The 18,136-nt window shown below is 45.6% G+C and overlaps 1 protein-coding gene across 1 annotated transcript in view; it reads left to right on the plus strand.

Moving 5' to 3' along the window:
• MSRA (methionine sulfoxide reductase A) overlaps window positions 1-18,136 on the plus strand; it is a 233,088-nt gene extending 214,952 nt beyond the window's left edge. Inside the window, exon 6 of the mRNA XM_056487367.1 lies at window positions 17,308-18,136. Coding sequence (XP_056343342.1) covers window positions 17,308-17,472 — 165 coding nt within the window. The 3' untranslated portion in view covers window positions 17,473-18,136. The remainder of the gene's footprint in view (window positions 1-17,307) is intronic.

The raw sequence follows: 18,136 nt of genomic DNA on the forward strand, positions 1-18,136 counted from the left end.
CAAAATCATTTTAAAACCCTAAAAAAAAAAGGGCTGGGGGAGATTTGCCTTTCACCAAGCCAGGCTCAGAGAGGAGAATAAAACCCTTCAGTAGCTGGGGGCAAATGCTTTTAATGGGCAGGAAAAACAGAGTTTCAAATTTTGAAAGAGAATCACAGAATTTTTTGGGTTGGAAGGGACTTTAAGGATCATCAGTTCCAGCCCCTGCCATGGCTCAAGCCCCACCCAGCCTGGAAAGGACAACAAAAATATATAAAAAAAATCAAATCCCTTGCACATTTCCTCACTGTCACTGATTTTTATTTATCAGTCAGCCAAGAAATGCTCAGGTGTGTCAGATATGCAGCATCTGTGCTTGCACTGCCAGTCTTAAATCTGGTGTCCTCAATTAGCTGGAACAACAAATTAAAAAGAAAACACCCCCAAGCCTGACCTGTTCCTTGGGAGCTCAGCATGAAGTGCTATCCCACAAGTGCCACGAGAGTTTTTCTGCAAATACCACTGATCCAGCACGGAAGAAAGAGAAAGCTGGGTTCATGCTCTGTGGAAAGAGGGTATTTTCATTTCAAGGAAGATTTCTTTTCATCACAATACCTGATAATGCCACCCATTATTATCCAGCTCAAACGCTCAGCCTTTGAACCCAGGAAATGGTGTAGGACTCGAGCACCAGGCTCTGCCCAACTCCATTTGTGCTGCCACAATTTAAGCAAGGATTTGAGGAGTGGGCTCTGAATGCCCACAAATTGCAGAACAAACACTGCTGCTGTCATTATTGATGGTTTGTGTCCTTGATACAAGTGCTGCATCTCAAGGAGAGGAGTATTCATGGATGGTCCAGAGCTGACTTTCTTGGTACCCTTCATTTCAGTTTTGTTTGGTGAGTGCTGCAGGCTTTTGAATGAAGATGCAACATTTCATTTACTCCCCTCTTTTCTTCCCTGGAAACTGTCAAAGGATGAGAGCTGTGATTGTAATTGAAAACATCCCAACAAAGCCTCAAAATTATTATAACTGGAATTAAAAAATCCTATTCTTTAACTGCTGTTAGGCTTCACCTTGAAAAGCCATGCCTGACCTTCAAAGAGGAATCTCATGGCTAATAATGAGAAGAATTTGATAATTTAGCAGATGCTGGCCGTTCATTTTCCTATATGGTCACAAAGAAACCTCAGTCTTCTAATTGAAAATGTGATTTGCTTTGACCTGGAATCACAGTGAGGAATTCTGGCACCTCAGCCTTGCCAGTGGAGCTGGATGCTCCCCATTTAGGGATGTCTGACAGTTCCTCTCAGAAGTCTTTTCCCTCAGTTGATTGATACTATAGCAAACATTAATTTGGTGGGGGGGGGGGGGGCTGACATTTTCCCTGCCAGTTTTCTGCCTCCTCAGACTGATATTTTTAAAGTTCCAGCCAAAATTGTTGGGAACAGGAAGCTGGAGAAAAACATGTTGTTTTTAATACTAAAATATTTCTCCCAGCCTGTCTATGAGGAGCTTTGGTACCTCCCTGCTGCAGAGCAGGGATCTGAATTTCAGGAAGGAGGCATTTTGTTTTTTTGCTCATATCCTGCTTTTTATTATTTTTTTTTTTAATCTCCCTGTGGAAATTTCCCTGGCTTTTCTTAATTTACAGACATAAAAAAAAAAAAAAGACTCAAAAGCAAAAAAAAAAAAAATAATCCTGAGACACATTTGGGAGAGATGTCACATTTAAAAGCTGAATCCCTCAAGAGATGCTGCAGGGGATGTGTAGTGCTGTGCCCACTCCAGCACCAACAAGACAGGGATGCTCCTTCCCATTCTGGCTGATGTTTGCACTTTAAATTTTGGGAGCTAGGTTCTCCTGGGGGTTTAAAGCTGTTTTTAAGTGATTAAGGACAAGCTGCCCTGCTTGAAGGCAAAAATGTGGAAAAAAAAAAAAAATTAAGAGGGAAAGAAAGAGAATGTTGGGACAAAGAGAGGAAATGGGGGAGAAATGCTCAGAGACATTGGAGGGGGAGATGGGGCCAGGGGAGCCAGACCCTGGTGATGAAAGGGAAAAATAATTCCAATTTCTTGGCCCAAGGACTGTTTATCTCACCACAAGCCAGCAGAGTGACTATTTAAATCATGGGATCATTGTGTCCCAGCATGGTTTGGGTTGGAAGGGACCTCAAAGACCAATTCCAGCCCCTTCCATTGTACAGAGCTGCATTTCCCTTCTCCTTTCCCCTGTTTATCCCACACACAGCACATGATCCTGCAGCTCCTCATTTCCCAGGGAACACAGCTTGGAGCACAAACTCTCCAGAACAAAGTGCTTGGTGGTGGATTCCATCCTCCCAGCAATCCCAGGGAACATCCCCTTCTGCAGAGTCAGGTATTACAGAAGGAGCAAGGCACACTCAGAGAGGGGGGGAAAAAGAAAGGAAATCAAGCTGCTTTCATGTACTCTTTGTAATTATTTTTTCCCCCTGTTGTTCAGAATTCTAGTTAAAAAAAAAAAAAAAAAAAAAAAAGAAAATTAAAAAAAAAAAAAGAGAAAGGAAAAGAGGGCTCTAACATTTACTGGCAGTAATCATTGCACCATCTGCTCTGGGAGCTGCTTCCAGAACACACGTTCTCAGCTGCTGAGCAGTCAGCTCCCCATCCCTTCCTCTCTGAGACAGGGATGCCAGCAGTTCCTAAACTGTAACAGCATGAACAAGCCTTTTTCTTTTCTTTTTTTTTCCCCTCCTTTTTTTCCCTTTCAGTTGCTGGATTTTTTTTTATTTATTTTTTTTTAAATACAAGAGAGTTTGGATTTTTCACCAGATCGTTTCTAACTGAACTTTTCCTGATTTGAGGTTCTTCAAGGTGGTAACAATATGGAGAATTTTAATATTTTAATATTTCAAAGTGGCCCAAGGTGGGGTTGCTTTGCAGCAGAGCTTCACTGGCACCTGGGCTGCTCTCAGGGATGGGGGGAAGCTTTCCTGGTGGGATTTCCTCCCACCTGGGCATGGGCACCTCTGATTTCTGCTCTGATTTCAACTCCAGCTTCCTCCCCTTCTCTTCTGCCTGCAACAGCACTGAGCTGTTCAACATCCCTTCCTCAGGCATCCCAAATCCATCAGGGAATGACAGGAATGAGCCAGGAGGGGATTCCTCACCAGCAAACAGGCTGAAAGGAGCTGGGACACCCAGAGCTGCCCTCCCTGTGTTCCTGCATCGCTGCCCTTTGGCTGGTGGGGAGCAGCAGCTCTGAAGGAAATATATGACCAATTTTGGGGGCAGAGGGTGAATTAATTGGTTTCTGTGTCACTGATTCCCACACAATCTCTGCTTGTACATTTAAATTTAAATGAAAGAGCATCCCTCAGTGCAAGCCCCTCTTCAGCCCTCCCACTGCAGAGCCAGTGCTTCCCAAAGAAAGGAGGGAGGTGGATGCAGAGCCCACTGGGCTGTCCCAGGAGGGATCCAAACACTTACAGATGTGCTCAGAGAGAGAAACCTGCACGGGGAAAAAGAATTCCTGCTTGACCAGCGGATCTGTGCTAAGCCACACAGCTGGAAGTGCAGCTTTGCAGGGAGAAGGGACTCTGTGGGATGGATTTGTGTGATTTTTTCTGGGTTTCACTGCAGCAAGAGCAGATTTACTCCTCTACAAGCAGGAGAAATGGGATTTCTCCCTCAGCCTCATGCACTCACTCCCAAGTTGGATGGGTGTTTTGCCATCCAGAAATCAAGGTTGGGTTTGTTTTTTTTTTTTTGATGAGTGTTGATCCAGCTGGACTGTTGTTTGCACACCTGGAAATCAGGGTTGGGTTTTTTGGGGATCAGCATTTGATCCAGCTGAACTGTAAAGCACATCACAGAGCTTGGAGCCTCAGGCACTGCCTGAGTTTTCACAGGCTGTGACAGTCCCACCAATTCTCTGCTGCCATTTTAGAAAATACAAATTTCTGGGGTCAAATGGGTCTGACAGATGATTTATGAAAAATATTTATTCTCCTCTTCCTAACAGGGGATGATGGCAGGGTAGATCAGAAGATGGGCAGAAGTAGTTGGGAGAGAAGAAATGGAGGATAAAATGAGAAAGCAGGGAAATGAGAAAAATGGGAAGATGTTTGGATCTCAAAGGGCTCCCAAATATTGGTGCCCATTTCAAATATTCCCTGTGCAAACCCATCCATTGACCTCCTGTTGCTGGTAATGGAGACAGGAGCTCCTCATGGTCCTGTTGTTCCTTCCCAAATGATTCTTGGATGTTGGTGAAGGGGAAGAGGAAGATTCCCTGCAGAATGCTGATTTTTAGGGCCAAAAGCCCTTTCAGAGCCAGGATGGGCAGGTGCTGGTGCTTCACTGGGTGAGTGGCTGTGTCACACAGAGCCATGGCACACAGAGCATTGCTCACTGAGGAAAACGAGGAGCAGTCCATGCCTGGGAGGTGGGGAAAGAACAAACAGAGACCTCATTCCTTCCATGGATGCACAGATGCCACGAGTGGGGATCAAGGGCAGCAGATCTGAGACCGTCCCTGGTGCCGGGCACGGTGGGAGAGGCCACGCTGAGCTGTGAACTCGGATTTTCCAGGGTGGGAAATCCTTTCATGGGGTTTTTTTTTTGCTCTCTCCAAGTTCTCTGGGTGGTGACACCCCTGCTGCTGCCCCTGGAGAAGGGACAGTGTGGCAGGGCTGGCAGCTGCTGGTGCCTTGATCACAGCGAGCGCCTGGACCCAGCGCCCTCACTCCTTCCAAAATCCCTCCCAAATTCCTCCCAGCACCCTCACAGGGATGGCACAAGGAGGCAGCCAAAGGGAAGCAGTTGTTCTCCAAAGGATGGAGTCAAGGGGTGTTGCTAATGCTGGGATTCCTCAGAGCAACACGTCCTGGGGCAGCTGCTGTGCCAGGACAGGCACCGAGCCACGGGCTGCTCCTCCAAACACTCCCTTGGCTCCAAAGGAAGGAAAAAAAACCAGGAGACAGGGCAAAGACCCCAGAGGAGTGGGGAGATATTTTAGGGGACCCAAAACTTCTTTTACTTGCCCATAAATGAACAATTTGGAGGTTTCATAACGCTCTTAATTAGGACAAACTTAAAAAGGACCACTTGGCATCCTCAGTGGTGGGAGCCATGTGCTACCTGCAGCAGGCCAAGTCCAAAATGAAACTGATTTTTCTCTCTTACCTACATTCTGCATTCAGGCAGCTGCTCCTAACAGGTGCTCGCTCTCTTACTAGCAGATGGTGACAAAAAATGGGTTTGTTGGCAGGTTCTGCCACGGAGCAGCCTTCTTGTCACACATGTTGGTGTGTATACAAACACTCACGTGCTATCAGGGTTTCAAAAGGAGTTCTCCTTCTGAGAGAAGGTCACTCACGTGGAGGGTTTAGCCAGGATGGTCTGTGCCTGTCTCTTTTGCTCCCTGGGTCTAAAGGCATCTGGGGACTTTGCTGCCACAAATATTTGGCCATTAGTTCAGATTTCCTGCTGGATCTGAAGGTGTTTCAGGAGGAACGTGTGGTGTTAGGCTGTGTCCCTTCATATTTATCACAAATCCTTAATTGCCTGAATAGCAATTAACTCCAAAACAGGCAGCTTTTAGGTGGGGAATGCCCTGATGTTTTTCTCCTTGCTCTTGGTTTTGGTAAAAGAATAGAAATGCAGAAATCAGAGAATCGTAGGATGTGTTGGAAGGGATCTTAAAGATCATCTCATTTCAAGGATCTCCCTCTTTAAATAGAACAACCAATTAAAAAGGTGCAGTGGAATAGAGACACAGCAGTGCCTTTTTAAACAAAGAAATCCAAGTGCAGGGTTTTATCCTGGGAAATGCAGCAGGGCTCTGAGTGCTGGAGTGTTTGAAGCTGCAGGGAGAGCACTGGAGAGGATTTGTGCTGTATCCATCACCCAAAGAGAGGCAGCTGTCAAACAAATCCCTTTGGTTCTTGACTCTGCTTCCACCTCCCAGATTCTGCCTGGTGAGGGCTGTGAATTTGTCAGTGCCAGCTTTGGGGAGCTGGGGAACTTTTCCTCCTTCTATTCTCGTGCAGGGAGCAGCAGGCAGAGCCATCCTCGCCCTGCTTTGCTGCTCATTTCAAAGGAGCAGCCTGAGCCAAGAGAGCCAGATGAGGGTGACATCTGGCCATGGAGCCTCTGCCAAGTCACTGCTGCTCTGTAGCTGGCAGGAAGATGATGTGCTGCCAGTGCCAGGTTCTCTCTGAAATGTAAAGTGCATTCCCTGCATTTTCTTTGCTTCCTCTCCAGCCTCAATCAGCTCGGTGTTTTGTTTTACTAATGGCCAAATTCAAATCTCCTTTCCAGACACAAAAATCCATTCCAGTGGTGGTGGGTGATTTATACAACGAGTGGAATTTGACCCTGAAGTCCAAAAAGGGTCTTGTGTTTTCTAAACCTCCTGGCAAATGAACTTCTTGGCTGTAAGTCTCATTCACATCTCAGCCCCTGTGTTTGTGCTGAGGGTCACTAATCCCATAAATCAGAATTGTTTGTACCTAAACTCTTGCAGGAGGGAGTAGGCAGAGCTTGGGGCAGGTGGAAAAGCTAAAGCAGCTTTGGGGATTTCCTTCACTGATACTTTTCTGGAAGCTAAAGGTGCACCCCTTTAATAAAAAAAAATCACCAGAGCTGATCAAGAAGCTTGAGTATGAAGTCTGGTGCTTATAAAAGGTAGGGACAGTTAAAAGAAAGTTTTGGGGTTGGAACTAGATGTGCTTTAAGATCCTTTCCAGCACAAACCATTCTGTGACTGTGGTGCCCTGTACACACAGTTATTCCCTGTTGTGTACAAAAGGAACAGGGATGGTGTGGGAAGGAGCTGAAGCTGTAGGATTTACCCTGTTTCCTTATGAAGCATTTTTGTTTTCACCCTTGTTGCTGAATTCTCAGCACTTCTGGCAGCTGTGAAACTGTGCTGGGTTTGCAGGTGATGTTCCACCCAAGTGCATCTTTTTCCTCTGCTAAAATGGTTCTGCTGCACCAATTTTCACAATTGTATAATAAAGGAGATTGTATTAAATCAATGACAGGTTGGGAGAGCTGGGGATGCTCACCTGGAGAAGAGAAGGATCCAGGGAGAGCTCAGATCCCCTTGCAGAGCCTGAAGGCCATGTAACTGCTCAACAGGAAATACCACCATGAATATCAAACTGCATCTGGGTATTTTCTGATTCTGTCCTTACCAATTATCCCATGCACCCTCCTGGAAAACAATCAGTTAACTCATGAAATGATCAAGGCAGTATTCTTTATTGTTTGCCAGAGAAGAAATTGCTTGATATTATCCCAGTTCTTGAGAGCCAAAGTTATTTCCCCAGGAAGATAAGGAGCAGCTAATTCAGGTTTTGCAGAGCACGTGCGCCGTTATCGTTAGGAAGGAGCTTAACCAACCTGAAAGCAAATGCTAAACGATCCAGATCTTGGTCTTATTAAGCTTGTGTGTGTGTGTTTTTTTTCCTCCCACTTAAAAGCCTGAGGATCTGGGTAAATGAGATTTTCTGGAAGGCAAAGCTTTCAAGTTTCCTTCCCTCTCTTTTTCGAGCGCGTCCCTGCTGCAGCGCTCCGTGGAACATCCTTTGTTTATTCACACCGTGCCACTCTCAAACTTCAGATGGAAACAACAAAGGCTTCTTTGTATTTCACACTATCTCGTACTCACTACCTTCTGAAGTCCACAGCCAAAAACACTGTGGGATTTTACCCTCCTCACACTTTCTCCTGCTTGCTGGATGGGTTCTTCCAGCCTTTTCTATTTATAGTGGCTGGAAAACTACTTAACTCCTGATTAAAAAATGCTCTGTTCATTTTCTCTTGACTTTTCAGTCCTTGGAATGGGCTAAAATTGTATTGCCTGGTAGCCATTTCAAATATAATTTTAGTAGTAATTATGCATATATTCGATAACAGAAACAATTTGTCTTCCTGAAGGATCCAAATTGCTTTAAAGTATTCATCCTCTCTCTGATTTGCTATGTGGATTAAAAATCCAACAAATATTCCACTGAAATCAGCTGGACAGAAAGGTCAGAAAGACCTAGGCTGGAAATGCAGCAGCTGCCTGACAACACACAGAATTTGGGTTTTAAACCAGATTTTTGGTTGGAAATGTCTCAGAGCTGCAGCTGCACTGATCCTTGAGATGCAGCCCTGGGATGTGCCCCCTGTTTCATACCCCAGGGGAAGGACCTCGATGTTCTGTTTCATTTGGTGTGCAGTGTTGTGGTGTTTGGATCAGCCTCATGCTGGATCCATCTCCCCTCTGCTTGATGATGTTTGGAGAGGGCAGCCAGGGGGGAATTTAAGATATTTGCAGAAGGCATCTCCATGGGGTGAAAAAAAAGGACAATATCCCAAAAACCTGCAAAAGTGGTGTTGACATTTCCCTTTCCCAGGCCCATCCTTTATCATCCTTCCCCAAGGTTGTGTTAGAATTATTGCACAGGCAATATCTGATGGGCCATTATTCATGGTGGCCTTGGCAGTGCTGAGGATGGTTGGACTTTATGGTCTTAGAGGGCTTTTCCAACCAAAAAGATTCTGTGATTTTATGATTCTGTTTTGCTGGAACATTCAATGTGTAACATAAATAGTTTTGCTGTAAATTGCTGGGATTATTAGACCCATGCTGGATCCTTCTGAGATATTTCCTTATGTAAGAAACCACCAATAGAGGCTGAAAATAAAGGTGACAGCATTGAGTTTAGCAGCTGAGGCTCGTGGTGGGGGAGTTGTTCACCTCTCCAGAGAGTGATCAGTGAAATACAAACCATCTCCCAGCTTTTGGGGGGATAAAATGGTTTAGGGTTATAAAGCAATGGGAGGCTGAAGAGAAAATCCCAGTGTGTTATTAGAGGCAAAAATAAGTGGCAAAAATAAGCAAAATAAGTAGGGATGACAGTTCTCCCAACAATTTCCAGTGCAAGGGTATTGAGGGTATTCCAATGTAGCAAATTTTATGATTTTAGTGGTAAATATTTGTGCATGGTCTCTTGTCTGGAAGTTTTCCCCTCCAATAACAACAGAAATAATTTCTGGATTTTTCAGGATGAGTTTAGGTAAAGATAAATTGTTTCTCTAGAAAACTCATATGTGTTCCTGAGAAACTGCCATGTTCATATATCATGGAAGAAATACTTGATGCAAATCCAGTGAGAAAAATAAAATGCTGGCTGTGTAACAGCAGAGCTGACCTGAGCCCTCTGGGTTTGATATGGCAAGTGAACGTTTTTACTTCTTCATTGCTGCTCCCCTGAATAAAAAATAATTGCAGAGCCTTACATTCATTGCCAAGGGCTCACACCCAAGGGAGCACCACAAGCAGCTCTGCACTTGGAACAAAATGTGATCCAGAGATAACTGAGCTAATGGAGGTGGGAAAGTCTTGTCAGCACAGTATTTACATGTGCAGGGTTTTATCTGCAGCTGGGGCTGATCTCAGAGTGTTTTTGGCCCTGAGTCAGGTTCTCAGAGTCATGCAGGGCCAAACCACTTGTGGTCTGAAGGTTCTGCTCTGAGCTTTGTTGCTGTGTGTATGGGTTGTTTTCCCCATCCCAGCTTGCCCCAAATTTTTATTTCAGGAATATGAGAGCACTGGATGAGTGATTAGGGGAGGAGACTCTGCTGTCTCCAGCCACTGAGGAGATTTGAGCTTCAGATCACTGGAAGTCAGGACAGGGCACAGAGTTGTCTTAGGCATCATCAATTATCCATGCAGGATGTGCAGTAAGAGCCTGTTTGGCTGGGTTAAAATTGGCCAGACAAACAGAATTTCCATCTCTCTCAATGGCTCCTTCAACACCTAATTAGCTCCCAGATGCTACTGGAGCAAAATGTCTTTTATCTTTGCTAATGTTATCTCCCTCTACCTCCTGAATGTCCATTGCCCACTTTCATCTCTTTCCCTCAGGAGAGAACAGGATGGGTGTTCAGGAAGCTCCACGCTGCAGGTCAAGCTTGTAAAGACTCTGGGTCAAGCTGATCCTGTTAAACCAAGCAGTATCAGGAATGAAAAAGCTTTGAATCCAGGATTAGATGGATATGATGGAGAGCAGGATACAACTTCCTTCCTGTGCACGTTCACAGGATCAGCATCCAACAGGAAAAAAATAGAATTGCAGATTTTATTTCCCTGTCAGTTGCACTTTAAGATGATTTAGGACAAATTCAAAGCTTCTCTTTTCCCACTGTGGAAGAAGGTACCATGAAATCTGGCTGGGTAAATGTGATATTTCATCTGTCAGAGTTCACTGTTGTGGGCAACACTCAGGTTTTACACTCAGAGGTGAAATAGGAGGAAATATCAGATTAACTGCACTCCTGGTCCTCCCTAGACCCTCTGAGCACAACCACTTGGGGCTGTGTTAATACCAAATGTGATTTACCTTGGCAGGACTGATGGGCGTCCAAGCCCAGCAATCCCTTCCCCTCTGGCAGGGAGGAGTGACCAAACAACCTGCTCCAAGCTAAGTGCTTGAGAGGGAAACATTCCAGAGAGAGCAGATCTTTGGAGAGAGGGAACACACTTTATACACACACAGCTTCCCCTAAGGCTCCTGGAGATGTGTCTCCAGCCAGGATCAGTTCACTCCATTCTGGTGATGTGGGAGATTTGTCAACAGGGAAAAGCTCAGACAAAGTCACTGTTGCAGTTTTATGGATGAAAATCAGGATTCTTCAGCTTAGATTTTGTACCATCACCTTTTTCTATCCTATTTCCTTCTTACCTGCCTTTTCTCCCTTCTGCACTGGAAGGATACATTCCTAGGAAAAATTCCTGCAGGTTCCTGCAGCAGCTCTTCTCCTCTTTGGCCAGGGAATGGGAAATCCCATGGATGTGTCCTGGGCTGCATCCAAAGCTCTGTGACTAACAGGTCAAGGGAGCTGATTCCACTCTGGTGTTCCCCACCTGGAGCTCTGGGAATCCCAACATGAGAGGGATGTGGAGCTGCTGGAGAGAGTCCAGAGGAGGCACCAGAGATGTTCCAAGGGCTGGAGCCAGGCTGGGAGAGCTGGGGGTGCTCACCTGGAGAGGAGAAGGATCCAGGGAGAGCTCAGAGCCCCTTGCAGAGCCTGAAGGGGCTCCAGGAGAGCTGGAGAGGGACTGGGGACAAGGGATGGAGGGACAGGACACAGGGAATGGCTCCCACTGCCAGAGGGTGGGATGGATGGGATACAGGGCAGGAATTGTTTCCTGGGAGAGTGGGGAGGTCCTGGCACAGGTGCCCAGAGAAGCTGTGGCTGCCCCTGGATCCCTGGAAGTGCCCAAGGCCAGGCTGGACAGGGCTTGGATCAGCCTGGGACAGTGAAAGGTGTCCCTGTCCATGGTCTGGATGGTCTTTCAGATCTCTCCCAACCCAAACCATTCCATGATTTTAGGACATTTTTCTTTAGATTTAGTCCCACAGCAGCTGCTTTTCTCTCCCAGTGTCAAGTCTGTGGATTTCACCATTTCTGCCCTTAGATCCATGTGCCCATTCTGTGAAAGATGAAGAATTTATACCCCCATGGTTCCATCATTCCCAGCCTTGATCCTGCCCAAATTGCCAGAAGCACTTTGCAAAGAGTGTTCTGAGACCAGACAGCTTCCCTGCAAGGATATTAATAATAGTCAGGAATGACACAGCTCTCCAAACCCTGTGTGAGCATTAGCTAATTATGCAGCACTCCACAGCCCTGTGAAAAAGCATTTGCTAATCAATTCCAGCACCTCCTACCAAATGCATCAATACCATGGAATCCACTGGGCAGAGGCAGCTGGAAAGAGGGGAATGTGGATATCTGGTCCCAGTCCATGGGGTTGGACTTCAGCACTCAGCATTCCCTGCTCCCACATTTCCCTTGGCAGGATCCTTATTCCTGTCACAAGCCCATGATTTCCAAAAACAGGTCACCTACAGGCTGGGAATGCAGATTTTACCAGATAATCAGGATTTCAGCCCATTCCAGTGCTTGTAGAGGTTGCTGGCACCAATTAATTTGGAAAAGCCAACATCAGTAAGTGACAGAGAGGAGACTGGACCCAGCATGACAAACTGAGCTGTTCCAGCCAACTGAAGGCAGCACAAAGGAAACAATTTCAGATCATATATCATCCATGACACAGCAGAGTGGGCTGAACTGCCAGAAAGGAGAGGGAAGGAAGGAGAAAATAAATGAAGGAGAAAACAAAACATTGGTAATTGCTCATTCCTCTGGACCAAAGTTTGTTCCTCTGGATCAAGCGAGCCTGTAGGGCTGAATTTCTGCTCCCAAACATGCTAGCAATTAATCCACATGCCTGGCAAAGTCAGCTTAGCTGTTTTCCAGTTAAAAATATCACAGGAATCAAGTGTCTAGGATGCCCACAGCCTCCCATCCTAGAGTTCATGGAACTAATTCCTGCAGGTCTTCTCCACAGTGCAGCTCCTTCAATTCTTAGAGCTTTTGGGGAAAGAGCTGAAGCTCAGGATTGCTGCTGCTGGTGTGAAATTTTGAGCAGGCACTGGCAATGAAGGGAGAGCCCAGATTTTATTTGGTGAGATTGTTGTTAGGGTTTGCCATCAGGGGTGAGGGTACAGAAGCTCTCACACGTGTCAGGATGCTCTGTGGTGTTCCCAACCTCAGTGTGATTTTTCAAGGAGGTTTTAGAAATGCAGCAGCTTCCTGCAACTCACTGGGACACGAGACAAAGTGGATGGATGTTGGTATAAGCTGGTTTATAAAGTGTCTATTGAATCAAACACAGGATGATGCCATTTTTATTAAAAGCCACAAAATGCTTGAAGCCAATTAATACTCCCCTGCTTTACTAATGCCTCTGCTCGGAAAATTAAATGATTTCATTTAGCAAAACCAATTTTAAAGCCTTTTTGTCAAATTTATAATGAGTTCAGCATGAGGAGACTCATGTCTTGCACACATAATACAGATTTTTTTGAAGAGAGCGGGTGCATAACGAGGTGCCACGTGTGGAATAAGAGCAAAGTTGCTCTTCTGAGTGAAGAACTGGTTACAAGTAGGAAATAAAAGGTACAAATGACTGTGCAGCTTCTGCACTGAAGGGAGATTAACCTGTCTTGGGAAGCTGTGCAGCTCAATATCCTCACAAAAGGGATGAAAAAAAAAAAAGGGAGACAGGCGGCGGTGATGCACCAAAACCTGCTGAGGGTTCAGAGTTATTCCAGGTGAACCAAAACAGGCATGGCCACCAAAAAAAAAGTTGCAGAAGAATCTGACAATACCCCAGAAAATATCTGCTGAAATTCCATGTCAATAAAAGTCAAGTGCAGGCACAATGAGAGGGTTTAAATTAGCCCGGGAAGGAGGTTCTGGCGTCATTGCAGATGGTGCTTTGGAAACATCTGCCCCGTGCTCAGCAGAGGTCAGGAAGGCAAGTGGAATGCAAAGAATGGCTGGGAAAGGGATGGGGACTGAAGGAGGAAATGTAAGCAGAGGGCTGAATGAATTCAAGGGGTTTTGAGCACAGTGGGATTCCAGTCACCCCGGGGAAGGAGAGCTGGCAGAGGGGCAGGAAGGGTGGCAGGGCTGCCCTGGGTGAGGGGTGGGAGGGAAAGGCTGTGGTCTGGCTGGAGACAGGGATGGGCAGGATTAGGTGTAAAATCCAGATTTATATGGAGAGGGGAGAAGGAATTGTATTAGGAGCACCAAGGGATCGGAGGGATGGAGCATCTCTGCTGAGGAAAGGCTGAGAGGATTGGGGTGGTTCAGGAAAGAGAAGGATTTGGGGGGACTTTGGGGCCTTCTAGGAATTATTTACAAGGGATGGAGTGGCAGGGCAAGGGGGAATGGCTTCAAATGGAAAGAAAGTAGGTTTGGATTGGATGTTAGGAAGAAATTCTTCCCCAGGAGGGTGGGGAGGCCCTGGCACAGGGTGCCCAGAGAAGCTGTGGCTGCCCCTGGATCCCTGGCAGTGTCCAAGGCCAGGCTGGATGGGGCTTGGAGCAACCTGGGATAGTGGAAGGTGTCCCTACAAATGGCAGAGGTGGAACAAAATGAGTTTTAAAGTCCTTTCCAACCCCAAACTGTTCGGGATTCTGAGCTCCAGTGTTTTGTGACGGAGGATGTGATAACAACTCTGGTCACCAATGGTCAGGCTGAAGTTTAAAGCAAACAACAGGAAATAAACCTCCACAGTCTGTAAAGAATTAGGAAAATCATCAGACACATCTTTTACATGCTGAAAATCCTGTAGTGCTGAGCTTCCCAGTGCTTTGTCACCTCCACGATCCTGGAGTCTTTTCCAACCTTAATGATCCTGTGGTTCTCCCAGTGTCCCAAGATGGCTCTGTCCCCTCTGCAGAAATTTGGGTTCTGGTTTGGTTTGGCCCCTCCCTGGTGGAATCTGACAGGATTTTTTGGGCTGGATTACCATCAGTTAAAGGATCTCTTGTGATGTTGCAGTGACTTGGCAGCGCTGGGTTAACAATTGGAGTAGATCTTTCAGGGCTTTGATCTCTCCTATGACAAACACCACAGAAATCCTCCAAAGGAATAAATTCTCTTTGAATTGCAGTGGAATATTGGAGGGGGAAATGATCCGATGGTTCTTTAAAAATTTCCTGCACTGAGTTAAAAATCCCAAGGGATAATTGCAGCATGGTAATGAGAAGTCCTGTTGGATGGCTCAGGAATTTTGAGACAGAGAGGACTAAAAATTCTTCTAGAACAGGATTACCATCAAATTATATCAGCCTCAGTGGCAGGAAATCAATCCAGAGTGGGCTGATTTACATCTGCCAGAGCCAGCACATCCTGAACCTCCCCATGTCTCCCAGTGATGTTTTCATCTTCACATCAACACTGTCAGTGTGAGGAAAATATTTTTCCCTTTAAAACCCAAATATGCAAGGTGGGATTTGGCAGAGTGTCAGAGCCTGGGGTTCCCACTGCTCCTGACAAGTGGACAAAAGTGCAATATAAGGACTCATCTTTATTCTGCTTTATTCAGGTTTTAATGGGCTGGGAAGGGATAAATGATGTTTATGCCCTCTTGTGGTGCCTCATCGAATGGAATGGGTTTCCTAACTGACAAAATGAGGCCAGGGATGGAAAAGTCCCAGATTAAAAACCTCTAACAAACCCTGTTTTGCACAGTGGAAAAATCTCTCCCACTCCAGCAGCATCCTCACGACTCAGGGAAGGAATTTTGGCTGCATTTGCAGCAGCAGGTAAATGAGTAATGCCCACGATGGCAGAGCTTGTGCCATCCTTCAGCAGTGGAGATCATTCCAAAGTGTTTTCTCTCTGCTGGGAAGGCTAGAAAGTGAAATAGTGCTCTGAAAAAGGAGCTGTGTTGGCACCTCTTTGTGTTTGGTGCTGTTGATGTGCTGTGGCACAAACCTTCACAGGTTTTATCTTCTTTACTTGCATGTCTGACAGTGAATAACCCAATTCCCTTGGGACAAAGCCTATCCCAGAGATGGAAAAGGGCTGGATGGTGATTTCACAGGGGAAAATAAGGCCAGGTTCCTGAGAAATGGGAACACAAAGAGTTAATGAGTCAACACCTTCCTAAGCTGTGCTGAGAGTCCCAGGGTTGGGAGCTCAGGGCCAATCATGGGTTTTGTATTCCTCTTATCCCTTCATTCCTGACTGAAGACTGAACACAGTGTCCTTTAAACATGAAATTGTGGGAACAAGTCAGAGTAATGCTCTCCAAAGCCCAGCAGCTGCTGGGGCAGGATCTGGGAAATCCCAGAAGACTTTTTGTCCCAAATAATCACCTGTTGTTTGAGCCCAGTATTTCCATTGCCACTCCCTTGCCATGTAGGAGATGAAGGAGGAAGGGAATGATTTCCTTTCCACTTCTAGGATGAGTAAACCCACAATACTGAGTTTAATTTAAAGCACTGGGTTTAGCTGGGCTAGGCTTAGGAGGGACTCTCTAACACGATGGAAAATGTTGGGATGAGGATCTCCATCTCCAAAGATCTTCCATCACCAATGTTTTTTGGGATCAAGGCTGCCATCCTTCAGTCTACCATGATGAAAGAGGATGGACTTGATGGCAGATTGACAATTTTGTGATTCCATGTGATGATTTCCATTTATTTATATTTTATATATTTAATAGTATGATGAGATAACGAATATTTTTCTGGGAGTCCTAGATGCTGACCCTTCAATCAATTCTATCTACATCCAGTACTTATAACTACACTTTGAAAAAGGACTCTGACATTAATTAAAGTGTTTATTAGGTTTTAGCACGGACTTCAGAGCACGACTTATGTCCCCACTGAGAAGAGAATTGGCTCCAAAATGTTGGTGTTTACCAGTTTCCTTAGGAAAGGACAATGCAGTGGGGAAAATGTCACAGCAATTCATCTTTAAAAGAAATTCCCTCTGTCAGAAACCTCTCAGGAGTTTCAAATTCAGTTAGGGGGTATCAGAAAGCAATTAAAGTCTAATTTAAAATCCCCACCCACATTCCATCTTCTCTTCCTGCCAAGTGATTATTGCTCCTGGTTCCACATATTGGCAAATCTTTCCAAAATGAGCCATAATTTGCCTTAAAACTTGAAACTTTCTGGCCAAGATGGAACTTTTCTCTTTGAAAAATGAGTTTGCAGTGAGTCTGCAGGAGAACAAAAAAAAAAAAAAAAAAAGCCCAAATGCTCTGATTTCCCAAGGACATCCTTGGGGTTGAAACTTCACTCAGAAATTCTTCTTGGACAAGGACATTGGGGGATTTTGAAGCTGAGGCACCTTCCAGGGGAGATCTGCCCAGGGTGGATCTGAGTGTGCTCTCCCTTTGTTTTCCACTTTCACTGGTGGCTCCACTGTTGTTGGATCCTGCTGGGAACCAGGAAAAAAGCAGCCTTGAACCTTGGGTTTCTCAGGCTGCTCAAGGACAATAAATTATAGCAATGATTGAACACCTGAGAGGGACATGATGTTTTGCAGAAAGCATGTTTTCAAAGAAGTGTTGCCTTCTTGGACCAATGAGTCTTTCCTATTTTGTTTTGCACCATCTACCTTATATAAGTGCGATGGCTTTTCAATAAATCACTTTTTCTTGCTGCTTTGAAGAAGTTGTGTGTGCGTGTTGCTGCATTATTTGCTGTTCCTGATCAGACAGGGACAGCTCCCCATCACTGCCTGGGTTAATAAAGAGAATAAAAGCATGGCTGTAGCAGATTAAACAAATTAAAAGGAGGTGCTCCACTCCCTCTCTGTGTGCCCAGAACAAAACACCACGAGAGAGAGAGCAGGGATGAAATCCTTCAGGGATGAGCTGGGAACGTGGTCCCAGCATTGAGGAGGGAGGATTCTTCCCTCCCAGCAAACCACTCATGGCTTTTTTTCCCTGTTTTTTCCTGACAGGTGCTGGCAGAGGGAGGCTTTGGCTCCATCACCACCGAGATCCGGGAGGCTCCCGAGTTTTATTACGCCGAGGAATATCACCAGCAGTACCTCAGCAAGAATCCTGGTGGATACTGTGGGATGGGGGGCACGGGGGTCTCCTGCCCCATCGGCCTCAGGAAATAGCCTGTGCTTGCTCCACCACCTCCTCTTCATGGCAGGGAGTTGGAAAAACCACCAGGAGCCCCAGGGGTGGGTGTTCCCACAGCATCCGTGGATACAGATTTGGGAATCTGCTGGGGAGCCTTTCCATAATCATAAAGTTTCTGTTTGCTGACATCAAAAGCCAAAGTACAGGCAGGGATTGCTCCCATCACAGCTTCTTGTCTGTGCAGCTCCTGGGGTTTCCTTGTTGTCTGGAGAGATCCAAACTCCCAAAATTTTGGCTCAAAATGCTGTTAGAAAGGTGAATTGGGAGGTGGTTGCACCCATAGCTGCTTTGCATTTCCAATGCCTCTGGACTTGTGATTTTCTTAACTTAATTAATTTCCTGGTGTAGCCAGAGCTTTGACTTCTAGAGATGTGGTTGGGTTCTTTACCTGGCACAACCCTGGAATTTGATGGCTTTGGGAAGGATGAATTGATCAGATCAGTGATTCTCCTACCACAAGTCCACTTTCACAGCATTTAGTACCACCTGTAGTGCCTATTTTCTGGAATGATTTTAGCCAGAAAAAGTCAAAATTGTGATGTGATGCTTCTTTTTGACAGTTCCAAGAGGTGAATAAACACAAAAAGAAATCAGTTTTATTTCCTGCTCCACAATAAATGACAGAACAAGAAAAGAAAA

The sequence above is a fragment of the Oenanthe melanoleuca genome, chromosome 3 (assembly GCF_029582105.1).
Source record: "Oenanthe melanoleuca isolate GR-GAL-2019-014 chromosome 3, OMel1.0, whole genome shotgun sequence".
Classification (NCBI taxonomy): Eukaryota; Metazoa; Chordata; class Aves; order Passeriformes; family Muscicapidae; genus Oenanthe; species Oenanthe melanoleuca.